The following is a 21,422-nucleotide window of genomic DNA, read 5'->3' on the forward strand; positions in this document are numbered from 1 at the left end:
GAAGGACATCAGGAGATGTTCTGACACGGGGAGCTCCAGCCAAGGCAGAGCATCAAAACTACCCCAGGGCAGTGCAAGCAACACAGAAAGCTTGAGGAGGTTGGCCCTCTGTTACCACCACGGCCTGCCCAAGAAGGCCTTCTTAGGAAGGGCACCCAGAAGCTCGTGTGCAGGTGTGGGGTGGGGACAAGACGGAGGGCTTGGCCCAGCTGAGTCAGCCTGAGCTGGGCCTTTCTCTTCTGCCATTTGGTGGCGTCTCCGTAAGGAACCCCGTGTGCCCTCCTGGGTGGCTGCAGGAGGCGCCAAACCCTGCAGGAATCAGGACCCCCGTCCGTGCGCTGGAAAAAGAGGATCGGTTAAGGAGCATGGTTCCGCGCCCACAGTGCAGCTCGCTTTTCCCGTCCAGGGACAGAGCAGGAGACAAACAAACAAAAATGGAACACAAAAGTTTCAAGCGGTTAAGGCGAACAAATATTCCAAGTCAAACAACATCATGTTGGCTGCAGCTGGAATGGCAAAGTTGCGATTAGATGGGGGGGGTGGATGAGCCACAGCGAGCAGCGGAGTTGATAAAAGGGCCCCCGGCCTCTCCGGGCAAGGCAGCCTCTGCTACAGCCTTCCTACTTCAATGCTGCCTTTCCCTGGCGAAAGAGGTAGAGGCGCTGAGGGAGAAACCGTATAAGGCACTTTCCAGCAACACACCCACCCACCCACCCACCCGCTCCTTCTGAAGTGCAAAACCCAGCACCCATTTCAGTCTTTGGAAAGAGCACAAGGAACAGTTCAAAACCCAATTCCAGAGTAATTGCTGGGACTCCACCTAAGGGGGCAGGTGGGTTTCTACCTTCTCTATCCAACTACGCAACACCGAAGTGGGAAAAGGGTCCAGGCCTTTCTGATCACTTTTTTAACTAGGTTGTGAAGAGGAAATCACTAACAAGCCCCCCACACGCCATCCCCCCTCCCCACACGCCCCGAGACAGCTTAGCAATATTCATGGGAAACCGTGGAGCTGAACCTGCTTTGCGGCAGAGTTTGATCTATTCAGATGGCTTCTCTCCAACTTAAAATTGTTCACTGAATGTGACAGACTGAGGGTTTAAAAACTAATCCATAAAATTAGTCCACAGTCTCTCGCAGAATGGATTTTTAAAATGAAAATGAAAACCCAAGGACACATTTTTTAATAAATGCCCTAAAAGTTTGCACAGGCAAAGCCTGGCGTCTAGAAATCGGATAAAAGGAGTCAGCCTTGAAAAACTGCCTGGCCTTCAGTTGCCCACCCCTGTTTTCACCCACCAGCCCCAGGACGAGGCATCGGCCGGATCCCAGAAAAGGCCCAGGCTGAGGGGGATGGGGGCAGACTCCAGACACGGAGCCAAGTTTCCTTCTCAAGATCTGGGGCTCAGTGCCACAGGAAGATCACCGTGACAGAACAAAATGACTTTCGGCAGAGATAACTCGGCTTACATATGAACATTATTGAATAATTCACAATGTATTAAGTTCTATTTATCTTACTGGATTTCAGATCCAAGACTGCAATATACCGTATTTTTGTTTCAAATTGGGCAGCACCCAAGATGGAAAATCTGGAGCCCGCCCAAGTTTCTTAGAAGCAGAACAGGATGGAACTACGTTCCTGTGATTGTAAAGAGTGGTTGGAAACCTGCATTCCTATTTCGCCTTCGTTCTGGATTACATTTCAGGGAAACTCAAGAATGGCTCAGTTCACACCAGAACGTGAAAAGGCAGAGCCACACAAGAACTGGAGAGAGGAAGAAGAAGAGGGATGGAGACCAGCAGAGCTGCAAGGCAAGTCACAGGAGCCCGTCGAGAGAGTGGTCGGTTTGCACAACCCCCTTGAGACTGGATGTTTTGTAAAAATAATCAGGATCCATTTAGAAATTTTGTGGAGCAAATTATTGTTGTTATTATTTGAAGCACGGCAGCGCACAGGGGGCTGCGATTTAATGCTTCACCCTTCTCTGCTCTCCTCCCAGGCTTCCTTCCCTGGCAAAATGGAAAGAGTCTTGCATCAGCAAGAAACACACCTCCGAAGAGCGGTTTAATCAAAGGTCTCCTGCATAAGCACCCGTGCAATGAAGCCTTGCTCAGCTCTTTGTTTTCCCCCCTCAAGTCCTAAAGTGGATATCAGGGCAATTTGCATTTGCTGCGCTAAGCAGGGCTTCCCAAGGGGATCCAGGTGGGTTCCCTTTTGCTGACAGAGCATTGGAGGCCCCTGAAGGTGGAGAGCCTTCTTAGCTACATGGGAGCATCTAGGAGAACAGCACAGGCAAGTCAGGCCTACTGGGATGCAAAGCAAGGAGTTGTGGTCAGCATGGAATCACTGGGTTTGGGGTGGTCTGTGTAGGCACTGAAATGTGTGGTTTGGATGTGGGGTCCATATATAGAGAAGATGAAGGTGGACCAAGCTGAGTCCTTCTGGGCAGGAGGAGGCTGGGAGCAGCTCCCAGGGCTTCCTTGGAGAAGAAGACGGGAGGCAGAGAGGGAAGGCAGAGAAGGGCTGGGAAGATCCAGAGGCCAGGGCATGGACTGTGCAAGGGAGAGAAGGAAGGGCCTGTTCCAGTTTTACCAAAGTTCTCCCACCAAATCCCTCCAGATTTCATTCCAGCCAAAACCGGAACGACTAAAACATTCTGGGTTTTGCTTCTGATGAGCTATGGCTGACCCAAACTTTTGGCAGCCCTTCTCAGATGCAACACTTGATTTCAGGCTGGACACAAAACCTGCACACGTCTCAACGCAAGAAGACAAGATGTCCTTCCTGGGCGCCCGCCAAGCTCAGTGGCAGAAACTTCGCCGCTTTGGGAGGGAGGGGGGGGGCAGCTCCTCCCTTTTAACGTGGTTGCAGAGAGGCTGGAAAGGTCAGGCAATCGCAGGGACCACGCTAAATTAACTTGACATTTTACCAGAGGCACAAGCAGCCAAAGAAGAGAATAAATAACTGGTGAGAACTAAATCTTTTTCCCGCAATCTGTGAAATGGTGCTGGCGACTTCGCTCCATTGTGCACCACGCAATAACAGCACTCTCAGAGAAGAGGACGTGATGCGCCTTATCCAAGGGGGGGGGGAGAGAGGGGGGACTGATTGACATTTGGTTATTTCCGAAGTCCTAAAAAAGGGGTCACTTCCTGAGGAAATCCAGGACATTAAAAGGTAGTCCTTGGTTTACAACCGCAACAGGGACCGGAACTTTCACTGTGGTTGTTAAGTGACCTCTATCCAATGCTCTGATCGCATTTTGCCCGTTGTTAAGTCAATTCACAGGGTTGTTTGCCCCTTTGGGATGATCACCTGGACAATTGGGAGCCTGTGGATTGAAAGGGAAATCCCTAAGATCCCTCCTGCAGCAGACCGGATCCATATGAAGCGCCTGAGAAAATCCAAGGTTCAGCCTTACTGGGATGAATGCATGCCAGTTCCTACTTGGGTCTTTAGACAATACGCCTTGTGCTTAAAGGGGAGGGGGCTGCACGGGAAGGTAAGAGCGGCAACGGACCTCCAAGGCTTTTAGGCAAGCGTTCTTCCTAGCGAGTCCTGCATAAAATGTGGGTAATTATGCTAATTTCATTTGGAGAATGGTTTCCGTTATGCAAACCTTTAGCACAGGAGAAGAAAATAGACTCCCGGAGTTTTATGCTGGCACTTAATCACCGGTGTTTGCCTGTGGAGGCTTTTAAGGCTAATGGGTGGCTCTGAGTTCCACAGAAATTCATTTCTGTAGCCATTTGACAGGAGATAATACACCCAAGCAAATTTAAGCAGGCCACCCACTCCCTGGCAGACAAAAAGGAGGAGGTCAGCATTGGGTCCCCTCACCTTTCCTCTGTTTGAAGGGAGAGAGAGAGAGCCTAAGTTAAATTCCAGGCGGGCGATATCAAGGCTTCCGGATAAGATAAATACATACACAGCTTGTCTACTAAGACACAGCAACGTGGCAAGATCCTATCCGTCAAAAGAGGGGATTTGACAAAATTGCTCGAGTGGCAATCTCAGCTTAACTGCGCCTCGGCGCCAGATGGTGAGTTGCAACAAGAGCGTTTTGGGGCTGAAAGGAGGAAGGAAGAAGATGGATAAATCCTTGAGATGGGAGCCGTATGGGCTGAAGACTAAGGGGCCTTTTGGGAACACTCACGGGGACAGATTTTGGGGGGGAAGGGGAATGGGTGGGTGAGTGTTTAAAAGGGAATTCCATGACCAACTACCAACAGAAGACAGTCTTTGTAGCTCAGGGTTGAACTGTAATGTCCTTGGTGCCCTCTGAGCTGGGTTGTTTTGCAGACGTTTTATGACCCTATTAGGTAACATCATCAGTTGTAAAAGTGGGATTTGCTTGCTTTTAATATATAAATAGCTTGCCCTGTCGGTTGGTGGGAGTGTTCTTGGTGGTTCCTTAACAACCTAATCAAGGAACCCGCAAGAACAGCCCCACCAACACCGACAGGGCAAGCTATGATATATCAACAGAGAGCAAACCCCACTCCTTCTAGCACTGAGATTGTTACCTAGTTGGGTAATGAAACAATGGCAAGGAAACAAAAGTCAGAGAGCACTAAGGACTCCAGACAACGAGATTCCTGCAACCATAACTGGGAGGTGCAACGGTCTTTTGTCCGTGAAGAGCAGTATTCAATTATCAGTTCCAAATCAAGAAGGTTGGTTTGCATTTCCCTGCCTTTCACACTGCAGACTCTTCCAATAGGTCTACTCAGAGGAACACAAAGGGTGGCCCACCATCCTCTGGCTTCTTCTGCCAGACCCTCCCACTGGCTGCTTGGCTCTTCTGGAGTCTTCCAAGTGGGGAAAGGAAACCTGAGCTGGCGAGCAGAACTGGAGCCAGGAGCAGATCTTGGGAAAGGCATGAATGCACCTTCTGCAGAGCAGGAGTCTCCCACCTGGGCAACTTTGCTGGCTGAGGAATCCTGGGAGTTGAAGTCCACAAGTCTTAAGGTTGCCAAGCTGGCTGAGGAATCCTGGGAATTGAAGTCCACACGCTGTAAAGTTGCCAAGGTTGGAGATCTCTGCTGCAGAGGTCCAGCCCAGTCTTCTAGAAAAGCATCTCATCCTACTTCCTACGGGAGGAAGGCCTCTTCCATGCTATCTAGAGGAGGCATCTCCTAAAGAGGAAAACAGGCTTCTGGATTTAGGAATAGTGCTTTCCACCAAGGACAAATTTATGCCGAATCAATTAGCTTAAACTCACTGAATTAATCCTTTCTTCCCCCTTGATAGCCAAACCCTTGGGCGCCCACACAAACACGCAAAGCCCAGGGAAACCTGTTAAGAGGAGACTGGATTCCACAGATAGGAAAGATGCCCCATTCAGGCAACACAAAAGGGCCTATTTGTCTCGTCTCTGTGGCTGCAGGTGACGCACAGCAGGAAGAGAAACAGGGAAACGAGGAGAAGGAAGATGCACAAACCCTCTACAAAGAAGATTAGCGTCTGTCAGCAGCAATCTGGCAACAAAATTAAGCGACATACCAGCTCAGGAGGAATCGAGCTTAAGAGATGGGAGGGAAAGCGTATCTTCATCACACACAGAAAGTCAGAGGGGAAAACGTAGTGAAAGGAACGTCTTGGCAGAGAGGAGGGCTCTCAGGTGAGGAGAAGCAAATTGAGCAGGTAAAAAAGAGGATATCTCTCATCTTAGAAACAGAGGAAGGTGCCCTACAGCCCATTTGGAAAAGAGTATTTTTGTTGGCGTCTGTAGATCCTTCTACCATAGATCTTGAATCCCCCCAAATGAGCCCTTCGGAGCACAGGCTCTGGTTGAGGACACCACAGCTGGAAGGACTCCTCAGATCCTGGGACAACCAGGTCAGGGCTCTGCTCTGGGACTGTAGAGCTGTGACTGGGGGACACCACAGGCTTCAGGGGAGTAGAGAGTCCGGCCGAAGGTAGTTCAACAAAATACTGAGTAAGAGAAAAAGAGGCAGAGGCTGTCCAGCCCATGTCCTCCCCAACCCCACCTGCCCCAAGAGGCCAGAGCTGGTCTTGAGTCAAACCCCTTGCTCTGCTGAGGCTGGACTTCTTCTCTTGGTGAGCAGCTGAATCCTTCTCCACCAAGTTCAACTATTCCTAATCCCATCTTCCCTTTCTAAAGCCTCTGACTTTGGGATTAGCACCCCTGATTTACTAGCCAACTCTGACCCACATACATTGTTTTCTGAAACCTCCAAGATTTTGCTTTTAGGAGTCAGTCCAAACGCCTGACGGTCTCACGGATGATCAACGGGAATGAAAAAGGGCCCATCTCCTTCTGCAGCTCAGGGAGCACAATTAAGAGCAATGAGCTGGGAAGGAGAGCGACCGGCACACGGCGGGACACTGTGACCCAACCGAAGGCAGTTTCCTTGGGTTGCTTTCAGGAAGAGCACACTGAGGCTGCAGGAATTCTCACACTTGAAGTTCTCCCAGTCATCAAATTAGCACCCCAAGACACCAAAAGGCACACAGCATTAATTCAAATTAATGAAGCTCTTTCATATGGTCAGATGTGAGCATGATGAGAGGAATGCTGACTTTATGCCCCCTCCGCCCCGCTTGCCTTTGATCTGTTCCTTGGAGGGGGTGAAAGGTCACCTGGAATCGACACCACTGAGCAACCCACGGAGTAGGCGAGACCCTACGACTATACAACTGTGGAAATAAATAAGCCACACAAACAAGGACTCAAGGTACCGGCTTTCTTAAGAGTCTGGAAGGAGAAAATTGTAATGAGGCAAAATACGTGACGGTCAACACAAGAAAAAATGAGGGTTAAGGCACATGGAGAGGAGAGGAAAGGTTTTGTTATTTCAGTAGACCCAACATTTCTGAGCGTCCTCAGAGAAAGCAGAGCGTGTGTGTTCTAGGAGAGGGATGAGAGCATCGTGACAGACGGACAGAAGGCCAAAGACTGCCAGGTGAAGCAAGGTGGAAGTCACGCGGGCTGCTTCTGAAGTGAGAAGAGCACAATCTCGCCTCCCGTGCTGGACTCGATCCACAAGTCCACTTCTGCCCAGGAGCCCAAGAGGGAAGAAGAAGAAGAAGAAGAGAAACCCCTGCAACAGAAGAGCCGGAGGGGGGAGGGAACGGGATGGGACGAGGGAGGTGGGATATGGCTACTCTCAGGTGATCAGCTGGAGCGGAGACAATTGCCCTGGGAAAGGCAGGTGCATGGAGGCCAAAGGGTGGCTCAGGATGATGCCTGGGAAGGGTCAGGGTGGGGCTTCACGGTGCTGAGTGAAAGGGTGGCACAGCAGCCATCTTGGGTGCAACAGGGCTGGCAGCTGCAGGGGCTGAGGTAGTTGCATGGAAACCAAAAGTCAAATTAATTGTCTTTATGAAGAGTGATGCCTGCGGACCAGAGCTGAAAAGGAGAACCAGGTCTCTGTATTTTAAAGAAAGAAAAGCAGAACTCAGGTTGAGCCAAAGTTGGTCACATCCACTTACGGACTACAGTACCCTAAAGATTCCAGCCATGTTAGCCTCTGTCGCGGAGGATGATGCAGACGCTAAAGAGCCCCTTGCCAGCTTGCCAACTTCCCAAACCCTTTCGGGTCACATTACCCAGGCGAGGGGGAAAAAAACCAAACAACACCAAAATAACTCAGGAATAAACGGAATTGGAAAGAAGCCTTCTCCTCTCTCTTTTGCAGCCCCTCCCCTCCACACGCCCCTCCCCCGGTCCCCTCCTTAGGGAAAGCACAGCAACACCTGGAGGCTTCGACCCGTAGGGCCGGGGAAGGTACTATACCTGCGGCGATGTTGGTGGTGATGGTGATGATGGTGGAAAGTGTGGTGGTGGGAGGAGGGAGAGTTGTGGGAAGATCTAGATAAAAAAAACACATAAACAAAGAAAAAGAAAACAGAAAAAAAAAAGCAAATTAAAAAGAAATGAGCAGAACACAAAAATGATCAACAAATCAACAAAGAAGCCGAACGAAAGGATGGCGGTTAGCAGCTTGGCTTGGTCCTGCCGTCACTGATGGTGGCCAGAGCGTGACGGACGATGCAGCTCTTGCTTGGTTGGGGTGGGTGAGATCCAACAGCCCTCCCCACTCCCCGCCCCTCCCACCCGGGATAGGGAGATTGGGGGTGGTGGGGGGGAGGAGAGATGGAGAGGAGATGGAACACAAAAATTAGTTACAGATGCAAGACCGCATGGAATGGCCCTTCTCCAGAACCCACCAGAGAAAGACCCCACTGAGCTTGCATGCTCCCCACAGGAAGGAGGGCTGTTTGCACCATTTAGTTTTTTGGTTTCTTCGGCTGGTGCTTTGACATCTGCAAAAGAGGGGCCAGGCGAGCGGGTGCGGGCAGAGCCCCCCCCCATTCGCCCGCTGTATTTAGCCGAGCAAATATCAACACCAAATAAGCCTGCCCCTCTTCCTCTCTGCTTTCTCCAGAGCAGTTAACTTCATTATTCCCCCCTCCATCAAGCCATCCCAGCAGGATATAAAACTACTTCTAAGCCAGTAATAAATACAAAAGGGAACGAGAATGTCACGACTAAATATCAAGTTGGATGCATGGAAGATTTTAGTGAGATTTCTTTTAACATAAAGTCAATGTCTTTGGGACTTATAAATATTCATACCCATCCCAGGATTCGGGCATTTTTCTTCTGGTTAGTACATTTCACCCTCCAGTGGGTGGAAATAAAGGGGGATTCTCCCCTTTTGCTTTCGGACCACAAAAGGGAAGGGAAGAAAAGGCCCTTTGGTCTAGAAGGTGGTTGGCCTGTAAATGCCAGCCACGATCTCTCCTAAGGGCACCCAACGTTTGCAAAGAACTGGCGGCCTCTTGACTGCCTACCGAGTTCCTCTGGATGGAGGACAGAAGGGAGGAGAAGGAGAGAAGACACTGGGGTGGGAGGTGGGGGGTGGGGAGAGGAAGTGCCACATTTCGCTGCCCAAATGATCAAACTGAATGTGTTAAGCACAACACCCGACTTTGAACTTGGGAACGAATCGTCAGTAATGGAGCTTGAAACGGTTCGGAGGCTTTTGATTTCAAGTTTTATCTTAAGCATGTCAAACTTCTCATCACCGACACATCTACTGCTCTTTTATCTTCAAGAGAGCTCTCGGATTTTCTAATTAATAAATCCAAACTTGAATTATGCGTTTCACCTTTATTGTGCGCTTGGCACAACTTCTTCAGGAGGGCGTAGATGTAGCCGGGATGCAGGGCTGTTGAGGAAGCGGCGTTCGGCTGCCCAACCCTCTCGAGATCCCTTTGGAGGCCTTTTGGGCACCAAATTAAAGGACTGGACCATCTGGGAAGGCCGTGGCTTTGTTCCTGGAGTCCAGTTTCAGAGAGGCTGCCCTGCTTGATCTGACTCCAGCAATCAGCCTCCAAAGCCTCTGGGACACCCAGCAGCAGACACAACACAGGTGGCCCTCTTGAGTTTGATCTTGGATCAAAACAGAGGCCCCATTTTCATCTATTTCTTCTACGTCCCTAAATCAGCTCCCACACAAATGTGCCAAGACTCATTTTACAAGGTGGCCACATTCATCTGCAGCAAGATGGTGGTCTCCAAAGCCAGGCTGCTGCTCCAGGTCACAGCTGCTTTCCACATAAACAGCATCTGGATGGTTTATGGTTGAGGATGAGTTTGGAAACGGCAGTTCTGCTATTGATTTCACTGGGACATGTGCACCAGGACCAGACTCTTTGTCTCTTCCGTGATGAAGAAGGCCACAATTTTCCAGAATGTAAAGGAGGCCAGGAAAATTTACCCCCTGGGTATGAGTCCAAGAGGCAAACACAACAGTAGCTTGTGATCTCTCTTAGGCAACTGGCAGGGATCATCCTTGTTTGGTAAACAAGGTTCTCTGCTGCCTTTCTGTTGCTTGGGACCATTGTGATCCATGGTTTGATACAGGAGATCATCAAGGAAATCATATCCTCTTGCGAGATTATTTGCAAAGGAGGATCCTTTTATGATCTCCTCCAGGAAAAGGTGTTTTGAGAAACACCATTTTCCTACTCAAAAGGTAGTGAAATGTATTTATTCTAGACAGCTGATCAAGCATAGAAGGAGATCAAAGGGAAAAGGTACGGAGATGTCTTGAGGTCCAGGATCTCTGACTTCTCCATGCAAGAACAAAGTTGGCCAACAGCAGCCAAGTTGGCTGAAAACTCTAGAGAACTCAACTTCCAGCCCATGTGAAAAGCACCAGTTTGGGGTGGCTGACCTGACCCGTCGTTGTTTGGAGAGAGTAGGGATGCCGATCATCATTCAGATATGCCAGGCATGTCACCTTCTGCCCAGCTGACCCTCAACCAGGAAGGGTTCTCCTAAAAACTAAGCCAAGCAAGAGATTTGGGTTTGGAATCCACACTTGACTTCTAGCCAAGGGAGACCAGTGCTGGTCTATCGTGTTTTAGATGCAGGAGAGCAGGCCAGGAGACTGATCTGGAAATTTAAGCATGGCTTCATTCGGTTACCAATTCCCCTGGGATTCAACAACTGCTCTACCATTGGGATTGCTTGGTTTTTCCAGAGGAACCACAGGAAGGACAGCACCTGGTCAGCTCCCGTGAGAGGTATCAATTTGGGCAGGAATGATGATGATTCCATTTGGGTCTTAAAAGAAGAGGGGGCCCAACCCTGTAAGGAGAGTGTCTCATCTAACCTGTCCTTCTTCTTGATCTTCCTGGCCCAACCAGGGTCTACTCCTGAACACTGATCCTGGATCATCCAAGGTCCTTTGTTTCATTGGGAAAGTTAGAGAACACCTGGAAGCTCAGTCATACAGGAAGAAGAGGTGTGTGTTTTTTTTTTAGAATGTAAAAGTTCCTCAGAGAAACCAGAGGGCTGACTACACCAAAATGCTCTCAGCTTTCCAAAACTTGGCACCACTAGCGAAGATGTCTACCTGTCCACACCTGCAATCAGATAACATCTCTCTCTATAATGGTGAGTCTACATTTCTCACCCATTTTCTATACACACACACGCTTATTCTGATTAAAGGCAGTAATTCATGGCGGACCCTATTTAGTCTGGGAGGGGAAGGCCTTGCTATGGGTTGACTGATGGAAGCTTTCTACTGGCCCGCAAGAGGAACAACTTGGTTCCTTGGCTTGGAGCACAGAGGAAGCTTCCGTATGAATCACTACAAAGATGAATTCTTGCAGGGAGTACCACTGGGGGCCAGAGCAGGCGTGGGGAGGGAAGAGTTCAAAGGGGGGAAGAGGAAGGATGCTTGTAATGCCTCCACTCAATTACCTAAGCTTTCACATTTCCTGCTGAGCTGGCTCGGTCAACTAATTCCCTGAGTTTCCATTGTGATATTTCACTGAACGGGACTTCCGACAACAGCCGCTGCCGTTCGGGGCTGCAGGGCCTGCTTTCATTTGCGGGCTTCGGAGTCAATGTGCCCTCTCTGTCACCGAGAGGCTGGCTGTCGTGGCCTTCCTTCAACCCACCAGACTCTCAATAGGGTTGAACCCATTTGCAAGCAGATCCAGGGTTCTGCTCAGGGGCCCGAGTTTATGTGAAGGCCTGGTCAAAGGAAAGGAAATAGCCTAGTGGCACAGAGCAGTTTTCAGAGAGGTTTTGGTTGCGAAAGATTGACAGAATGGGGCTGTGTTGCCCTAGATTGTGCATTCTCAGCTGATGACCTGAGGAGTTGTGGTTCAAACATTAAAACAAAAATCCTCCCCTCCCCCCCTTCCCGGTTTTCTTCACAGTTTACACAACTTCAATAAAATAAGTTTGGAGACATGGCTGAACTTGTCCTGCCAGACGGGAGTGTTTCCCACCTCCAGCCCAAGCCTTTTTTCTCCTTCGTTTGGGACGGCTCCTCCCACAAACAAAACCGTAAGGGCAGGACTGGTCTACTCGGTGGAAGGAGAAGGTGACCCCGGAGTCAGGCGGAGGAAGGAAGGAAGCAAGGAAGGAAGGAACAAGGAAGAAGGTAACCGGCTTCGTTCCAGTTACGCTTTCAACACAATGTGCTCATGCTGGGCCTGGGTCCGAGGAAGGCAGCTGACCCCAGCCAAAGGCGGCTTATTTGCCGACACCCTGCCCCCTCCCCAAAGACCTCGAGAGCAATTCGGCATCAAGGCATCTGGAAGAAAGACGTGCTGGTCTCACGTACCGTATACATAAAGCGTGTAATCAGAATAGGCCGTCCCCACTTGGTTGGAAGCCTCACAACGGTATGTGCCGTTATCGCTTTTGTTTAGGCTGTCAATGTGGAGGTTTGACCCTGACACCAAAACGTGCTGGGGCATCTCATCGTCGACTCTTAACCACGTCACATCAACAGGCCTGAGAAGAAGACCCAAAGAAGAACATCGTGAAAGAGCTTCCCGGGCCACGCGGCTCCCCCATCCCTGTGAACATAAACTCCAGCCCCAATGAGTCTGTCTGAGAAAGAAAGAAAGAAAGAAAGAAAGAAAGAAAGAAAGAAAGAAAGAAAGAAAGAAAGAGGGAGGGAGGGAGGGAGGGAGGGAGGGAAGGAAGGAAGGAAGGAAGGAAGGAAGGAAAGAAAGAAAGAAAGAAAGAAAGAAAGAAAGAAAGAAAGAAAGAGGGGAAGAAAGGGAGGGAGGGAAGAGAGACAAAAAGAAAGAAAGAAAGAAAGAAAGAAAGAAAGAAAGAAAGAAAGAAAGAAAGAAAGAAAGAAAGAAAGAGGGGGAGGGAGGGAAGAGAAAGAAAGAAAGAGAGAGGGGAGGGGAAGAGAGGGAGGGAGGGAAGAGAGAGAGAGAAAGAAAGAGAGAGAGAGAGAAAAGAGAGGGAGGGAGGGAAGAGAGAGAGAGAAAGAAAGAAAGAGAGAAAGAAAGAAAGAAAGAAAGAAAGAAAGAAAGAAAGAAAGAAAGAAAGAAAGAGAGGAAAGGGAGAGAGAGAGGGGAGAGAGGGAGAGAGAGAGAGAGAGAGCTGGGTGGTGAAAACTGTCTCCACACGGAGGAATCAGCTAATCATAAACAGAAAAGCATCCTTGGGCGAAGGTGGGGGTGGGGGTGGGGTGGGGGGGTTGAAATGATTTCCCCATCCCTGATCTGTCCAAGCCAGAAGCTGAGCATTTTCTTTCAAGTCAGACATAACCCAACCACTACATAAATCAGTGGTAAATCTTATGGCTTTCTGAATTACTCTGGGCACCTGGAATGTAATTGCCAAGATAGCAATCTGTTTCTCTCTCATTCCTTCATAGGAAGAGTAAACATTAATGTTAAGCCACAATGTGTGATGGGTTCCACACAATGAATAAATTAGAATATATCACAGAGAACAGGAAAGACAACACCGCAAAAATACAACACTCAAAAGCAAAACCCAGAAACATGCAACCAAGCCAAGCCAACAGGCGGGGGAAATTAAAAAAAAAAAAAGAAGAAGAAAGAAGAAAGAAAGAAAGAAAGAAAAAAGAAAGAGAGACGAAGCCGAAAGACTTTACCTAGCGAAATGTGTCTCTTCTGTCCAATGCACCTTTCCTTGCAAGAGAGCCCCACTGAACAGAATAGCTGTGTGTCAGCTTTAGATTGGAAGGCAGGGTGGGAAACAGTGGATCGACTGGTGTGTGTGTGCGTGTGCGCGCACGCTAACTGAGTTGGCCCAACCAGGAACGTATCGATTAGAGCAATGAGTTTCTTAACCTTGGCACCTTTGAGATGTGGGGCCTTCGAGTCCAGACATCTTAACGGTGCAAAGGGCGAGAAACGCTGGATTAGAGTTATCTCTGGTTCTGGTTAATTCCTTTGGGAGACTGAAAAAGGAAGGCTCAGATGCAAAAGCTGTGAGTTGTAAAGAATTCATAGTAAGTAAAACCCAGCCTGCAAAGAACCCTTTCCTTGCTTGAAATATTTGTCGTTTCTTCTGCACTAATGCTCTGCAAAAAGATTTCACCAGACTCCTGCTCAGAAATGGCTCTTAAGAGCCTGGATATAAAAAGCTGCCGAAAAAACTGGTATAATGCTTCAATTTTTGCAACAGCTTATTAGCACCTTCCATTTAGGGATTTGGGGGCTTAGGGAAATGAAAACCTGACAAATATGAAGTACTTAGCCTGGGTGAGAAGGGATCTTTCTCTCCTATAATTCCATCCCTACCATGCTCAACTAGGAGGCCTCTCCCAGTCCTTCTACTTAGTTCACATCCGCGGCCCAGCAGACGTCCAGGGTTTTCTGGTGACATCTTCTCTTTCTGGAAACATATATTCACCTCTGCTCTAGAATGAATGGAGGCTGCCATGCAGTTACCTTCTCTGCTCTAGAATGACTGAAGGCCGCCATGGAGACACAGTTTCTGCTCTAGAATGACTGAAGGCTGCCATGGAGACACCTTCTCTGCTCTAGAATGACTGAAGGCTGCCATGGAGACACCTTCTCTGCTCTAGAATGACTGAAGGCCGCCATGGAGACACCTTCTCTGCTCTAGAATGACTGAAGGCTGCCATGGAGACACCTCTGCTCTAAAATGACTGAAGGCCGCCATGGAGACACCTTCTCTGCTCTAGAATGACTGAAGGCCGCCATGGAGACACATTCTCTGCTCTAAAATGACTGAAGGCCGCCATGGAGACACCTTCTCTGCTCTAGAATGACTGAAGGCTGCCATGGAGACACCTCTGCTCTAAAATGACTGAAGGCCGCCATGGAGACACATCTGCTCTAAAATGACTGAAGGCCGCCATGGAGACACCTTCTCTGCTCTAGAATGACTGAAGGCTGCCATGGAGACACCTCTGCTCTAAAATGACTGAAGGCCGCCATGGAGACACCTTCTCTGCTCTAGAATGACTGAAGGCCGCCATGGAGACACATTCTCTGCTCTAGAATGACTGAAGGCTGCCATGGAGACACCTCTGCTCTAAAATGACTGAAGGCCGCCATGGAGACACCTTCTCTGCTCTAGAATGACTGAAGGCCGCCATGGAGACACAGTTTCTGCTCTAGAATGACTGAAGGCCGCCATGGAGACACCTTCTCTGCTCTAGAATGACTGAAGGCCGCCATGGAGACACCTTGTCTGCTCTAGAATGACTGAAGGCCACCATGCAGTCACCTTCTCTGCTCTAGAATGACTGAAGGCCGCCATGGAGACACCTTCTCTGCTCTAGAATGACTGAAGGCCGCCATGGAGACACCTTCTCTGCTCTAGAATGACTGAAGGCCGCCATGGAGACACCTTCTCTGCTCTAGAATGACTGAAGGCCGCCATGGAGACACCTTGTCTGCTCTAGAATGACTGAAGGCCGCCATGGAGACACCTTCTCTGCTCTAGAATGACTGAAGGCCGCCATGGAGACACCTTGTCTGCTCTAGAATGACTGAAGGCCGCCATGGAGACACCTTGTCTGCTCTAGAATGACTGAAGGCCGCCATGCAGTCACCTTCTCTGCTCTAGAATGACTGAAGGCCGCCATGGAGACACCTTCTCTGCTCTAGAATGACTGAAGGCCGCCATGGAGACACCTTCTCTGCTCTAGAATGACTGAAGGCCGCCATGGAGACACCTTCTCTGCTCTAGAATGACTGAAGGCCGCCATGGAGACACCTTCTCTGCTCTAGAATGACTGAAGGCCGCCATGCAGTCACCTTCTCTGCTCTAGAATGACTGAAGGCCGCCATGGAGACACCTTCTCTGCTCTAGAATGACTGAAGGCCGCCATGGAGACACCTTCTCTGCTCTAGAATGACTGAAGGCCGCCATGGAGACACCTTCTCTGCTCTAGAATGACTGAAGGTCACCATGGAGACACGGTTTCTGCTCTAGAATGACTGAAGGCCGCCATGGAGACACCTTCTCTGCTCTAGAATGACTGAAGGTCACCATGGAGACACGGTTTCTGCTCTAGAATGACTGAAGGTCACCATGGAGACACCTTCTCTGCTCTAGAATGACTGAAGGCCGCCATGGAGACACCTTCTTTGCTCTAGAATGACTGAAGGTCACCATGGAGACACGGTTTCTGCTCTAGAATGACTGAAGGCCGCCATGGAGACACCTTCTCCGCTCTAGAATGACTGAAGGCTGCCATGGAGACACCTTCTCTGCTCTAGAATGACTGAAGGTCACCATGGAGACACCTTCTCTGCTCTAGAATGACTGAAGGCTGCCATGGAGACACCTTCTCTGCTCTAGAATGACTGAAGGCCGCCATGGAGACACCTTCTCTGCTCTAGAATGACTGAAGGCCGCCATGCAGTCACCTTCTCTGCTCTAGAATGACTGAAGGCCGCCATGGAGACACCTTCTCTGCTCTAGAATGACTGAAGGCCGCCATGGAGACACCTTCTCTGCTCTAGAATGACTGAAGGTCACCATGGAGACACGGTTTCTGCTCTAGAATGACTGAAGGCTGCCATGGAGACACCTTCTCTGCTCTAGAATGACTGAAGGCTGCCATGGAGACACCTTCTCTGCTCTAGAATGACTGAAGGTCACCATGGAGACACCTTCTCTGCTCTAGAATGACTGAAGGCTGCCATGGAGACACCTTCTCTGCTCTAGAATGACTGAAGGCTGCCATGGAGACACCTTCTCTGCTCTAGAATGACTGAAGGCCGCCATGGAGACACCTTCTCCGCTCTAGAATGACTGAAGGCCGCCATGGAGACACCTTCTCTGCTCTAGAATGACTGAAGGCCGCCAATTGCTTCAAGCAGGATGGTTGATGGCAGCTGCTTCCGCAGAGGCCACCTTGGTGCCTCCACTGCCTGATGGCCACAAAGACCAGGACGAAGAGCAGGATAGAGAAGGTGCCGAGAGACGCAGGGGTTCAAGAAGGGGAGAGCCGCCACAGGGTGGCAAGCCAGAAAGGAGGTTTTGCCACACAGCAACTCAAGAGAGGCCCTGCTCTCTCGCAGCAAGCCAACCCCACGTGAGAGCCTCACTTACTCTGGTTTCCCTTTGACTTGGCAGAGGAGTTCGAGCAGGTCTCCTTCCCTTGTGAGCGGCTGCGGAGGAGAATTCTGCAAAACTTGTACTTCGGGCTTATCTGCACATCAAAGACACAACACAGACAATGAAAAAGAGAGGAAAAAAAATAAGAATGAATGAACGAATGAATGAATGAGTCACCCCATTACAAAAAGACACCGAGCAAATGGCTCATTTGGTTAATTCTTTAAAAAAGACCGGTCCTGCAGACGAAAACGGTCAAGGGCTTCCCCGGCAGTTGGACCTTTAGATCTGTAAATTATCCTGGCGTTTCCCCAAATTAAGTTGACTAATAAGCTCCAAACCTAACATGTTGATAAGAAACCTGCACGCCAAGGCAGCGGCTCCCCCTGGTTCTTGCAAAAAGAAATTTTGTTAAATTGAAGTTTATCTCTGAACTCATTCGAGCTAAAGGAAACTCATTTGCCTTCACGCTGTGGTGAAACGGCAGATTTGCGGTGTTCAGAATTGATACCTTTTATCATGCATCATATTTTATGGGCTGGCGATCCTTTGTGCGGTGGCAAATTAATAGGCTGGGCTCTTGTGGGAGCATTTGACGAGAAGGTGTAGGCTGAGCCACGCACTGGTTTCTGCAAGAGCCAAGAAATTCTCAAATGCCCCCAAAAGCCGCAAGGGGATGAAAGCATTTCACACCCAGGGAGAGAATCTGGGAACCCTTTGGAAAGACCCTGCAGGAGAAGAGAAGTTATGGAGAAGGTTGCCCTAAACCGCAACCACCGCACAGACACAATACCCAACGTCACCAGGACACCTTCAGAGCAAGACCATCTCTTCCTTGCCATGGATATTTTGGGGGAGACAGACTGGCCAAACCAGTAGGAGGAGTCAAGCAGGGAATAAGTCTGGAATCCTTGTGTAGGCACAAAAGGGTAACTGACTCCCCTTGAACGCCATTGAACCTTATCTAGAGTGGCCCAGGTGCAAACCAACAGTCAGGGAAGATTCCTGTGTTATGGTCATGAGCAATAAAGTAGCTAATTGAACTCTTCACGTGTGGATTTGGTTGTTCGCACCAGACACACTGAATCAGCAGCGCCTGTGGGTAATTTTAGGAATGGCCAATAATAAAGAAACATGTTAGATTCTGGTTATTTTTTTTCCCCCTACGAATCCTGGGATAGAAGCCAGGTTAGGAATAGACATGTACGGATTAAAAGACAAACACAAGACATTCATAATTAAATGCAAAACACTTTTAGCAACCACATTTTCTGTCCCGGCGAGAGTGTCAGTGAAGTTGGATCCCTTTGCAAAACCTAGAGGCAGAGAATTGGAGTAGACCCTGGCCCTTAATTGATCAGATAGGGAGTCTTCAACTCAGTCCTCATAATGAGAGGACGATACAAGGAACACTGTAAATAACAGTCAACACCACGACTGAGTTATAACCAAGTGTAAGCTTTCCAATTATCCTATAAGAAAATAGCTTAATAAGGTGTCTTAGGCATCACAGTTTGCAAATTCTATAGTATGACACACACAAGATTGAAAAAAGCTAGAGGAGAGGAGAGAACGTGCTACACCTTAAAAGAGTCACAAGTTTATTAACGCATCAACATCTCATGCCACAAAACTCATTTTCTCTGTAACAGACTCACACAGCCCTCCCCTCCCCCCCGGTCAGTGGTTATAATTTGAAAACGCAATTATGGAATTGACGGTATCGTTTAAGATAGATAAGTAAAAAAAGTATCCCAACTGTAATGCAAAGCAGACTCTCAAGGCACATGCACCAATGCAACACAACCCACAGCTTTTCCAGAAGCAAGGAGGGGCTGCTCTTTGGACAGTATTGGAGGGCAAGAGTTGGACTCCACTGATGCAACTACACAAAGCTGTACAACAATCTCCAGGTCAGAATGAGAGATGAGGAAAGTATCTGGACCTCTCATCATAACATAACCCAAGTCTGAAATTCTGAAGTCCCCGTCAGCCCCCCGCCCCTCCCCCAATTTTCCCCCACTGGCCACCATTGCAAGTCCCACACAAAAGAAGGTCTTGGAAAGAAGGGGAAGCCAGGATGAGTGCTGAAATACCCCAGGATCTCCTCGTTGTGTTCGGTTCAAGAAAAGTAGGCTTTGATACACTTGGATTGAGAAAGAAAGTCAATTTTTAAGAAAACTCCAAAACTGAAAGAGGAAGGAAGCAAATTGGAGTGAGTGACTCTTTTGACATTTGTGGGGAAAAACGAAGGGAATCAATTAAATAAAAATCAGCTAGGACAGAGTTTCACGGATAGGAAAAGAAAAGAGTGGGAGATCCACGCTGGTTTAATGAGCAATCAGTTCTCTTCGCCCCCCCCCCCTTCCCAAAACAAGAAAGACTGACGAGGAAACCAGGGAGAAGCAGAAACAAAAGGCACCAGAAGGAGAGGAACAGGATCTTAAACCGTACATGAAAAGCAGAAAGGTAACTAGCAAAGGAGAAAAGAAAAAAATAAAATAAAACAGAGAGGCATGATTATTGTTGCACGCTGAGTATCTAGAAACAAGGCTTTGAAAGTGGGAAAAGGAAACACTGGATAAAGCCATTTTAACAGACTCACAAGGATGAAATAAGGAGAGAAGAGCCACTGCAGACAGAACTAATGGGAATAGTAATAGTTTGACATAGCTTATTAACAGGAAAATGGGTCAAGATGCAATTAATAATGAAAAATGAAGAGCAAAAATACAATTTAAATAGTAGTATTATTGTACTGTTGACTGACATTGGGCTATCATTAACCACTCGGCGTCTGTGGATAACAGCAAGTATGAATTTAGTAAACCTAATAAATCAATAGTTTTGATTTTGAGATTAAAACCACACGCATTCTACATAATAGGAAGAGCAGGAAGGGAAGCATCCGGGGTGGGGTGGGGGTGGGGAGGAAACAAGACATCCTGTCCCTGAAAGGGTTTTTTTTTTTACGAAAATGTGGGATCAATAGCAACAGAATGAAAGGTTTTTGTTTTCTTTAAGGACATGGACCAGAGGTAGTAAAGATTAAGCCATCCTCCTCATCCTCCTGGAATAAGAGAATTCTTAGCATGAAAAGAAATCAGAAACTGAAGAATCTCCCAGCATGAAAGAAAGGCTGACCACTGAGGAACTCAGAGCTGTAAAAAAAAAAAAAAAAAAGGTTTCGTGAAAAGCACCGAAAGTGGAGGCGACAGCAAGCAAAACTGAGCATCAGTACCATCTTTTCACAAGAGAAAATCAGTTTTAATAATGCATGTCATAGAATAAAAGAATTGCGGTGTTAGGAAAGATTTCAAGGATCCTCTGGTCCAAATCTTCTGCAACATGTAAGAAAATCAAGTCAACCATCTGTGACGTCCAACCTCTCCTGAAAAGCCTCCAGAGATGGAGAACCCAAAAGCTCCGCGGATAGACAGTTCAATTATTGCACAGATCTTACTGACAAGAATATTTTCATGATAGTTAAATGAAACCCAGGTAGCTGTAATTTGCACTCGTTATTTCTGGCCTTATTTTTGTAACAACGAAAAATAATTCCTCCCTCTCTTCCCTTCTGCGGATCTGCACCCTGAGGACACCCCTGAGACCTCTCTTCTCCAGACTGAACATCTCTCAAGTGCCTTCAGCCTTCCTGGCAGGACACGTCCTCCGGTCCTTGGCTCCCTGATCGCATTTAGCCAGGCAGGGAGGGATCCATATTACCGCTGTGCCATCCAAATCAGACTTTAGCAGCTTGTCAATGAGAATGTCATGTGGAAACTTTGCTGATATCGAGGTAGATTATCCCACTGCCTTCCCCTTTTTCCAATAAAGTAGCTCCCTTGTCAAAGAAGGAGACAAGATTTGTCTCACATGACCTGTTTTTCACAAAGCTTTGCTGACTCTCAGCAATAATGGCATTATCTTCAAGATGCTTACAAATGGCCTGCTTTATTATTTGCGCTAGCATCTTTCTGGGTATTGATGTTAAGTTCACTGGTTGATAATTACAGGGTTTTCTTTCTTTCTTGAAGAGGGGGTTGCACTGGCTTTTTTCCAGCTGCCTGGCGCATCCCAATTCTCCAGGTTTGCTCAAAGTTTAACGGACAGAGGTCCCAAGAGCCCCTCAGTATTCTTAGGTATATTTCAACAGGGCTTGGAAGAATAAACATTGACCTACTCAGAAGGAGTATGATCCCATGTCTTTGGACCTCTAGTAGTTTCTGATCAAATGCACAATGCTGCCTCTTCCACTGGGACTGGGGTGCTCCTAAGGGAGCTTTGCTCATGTGGGCTCCCTTATAGTTGGGACATGGAACAAGCCCAGTAACTACAAAATCTCTCCCCATCTAGAAAATCAGCTTCCCACGATGTAGAGAATGATTACATTTTGGAACACTCAGACGATCACTTGACCTCACTTGGGCTTTCCAGCTCGTCTTCAATGAATTAACCTATTTCTCTTGTCATGGTCTGAGAACAAGACGGCTGTTTTTCAGAGGGATGGAAATGACACACCTTCATCAGGAAACAGAATAACCCCAA

At 48.3% G+C, this 21,422-nt stretch overlaps 1 protein-coding gene across 1 annotated transcript in view; it reads right to left on the reverse strand.

Moving 5' to 3' along the window:
• Positions 1-21,422, reverse strand: part of CADM1 (cell adhesion molecule 1) — a 203,441-nt gene that overhangs the window by 19,715 nt on the left and 162,304 nt on the right. The window contains exons 6-8 of the mRNA XM_070952331.1: positions 16,869-16,968; positions 12,127-12,299; positions 7,767-7,841 (exon numbers count right to left, since the gene is read on the reverse strand). Of these exons, the coding sequence (XP_070808432.1) occupies positions 7,767-7,841; positions 12,127-12,299; positions 16,869-16,968 (348 nt within the window). The remainder of the gene's footprint in view (positions 1-7,766; positions 7,842-12,126; positions 12,300-16,868; positions 16,969-21,422) is intronic.

Source organism: Pituophis catenifer, unplaced genomic scaffold (genome assembly GCF_029215685.1).
Source record: "Pituophis catenifer annectens isolate HBS135680 unplaced genomic scaffold, rPitCat1.0.hap2 SCAF_12, whole genome shotgun sequence".
Taxonomy (NCBI): domain Eukaryota; kingdom Metazoa; phylum Chordata; class Lepidosauria; order Squamata; family Colubridae; genus Pituophis; species Pituophis catenifer.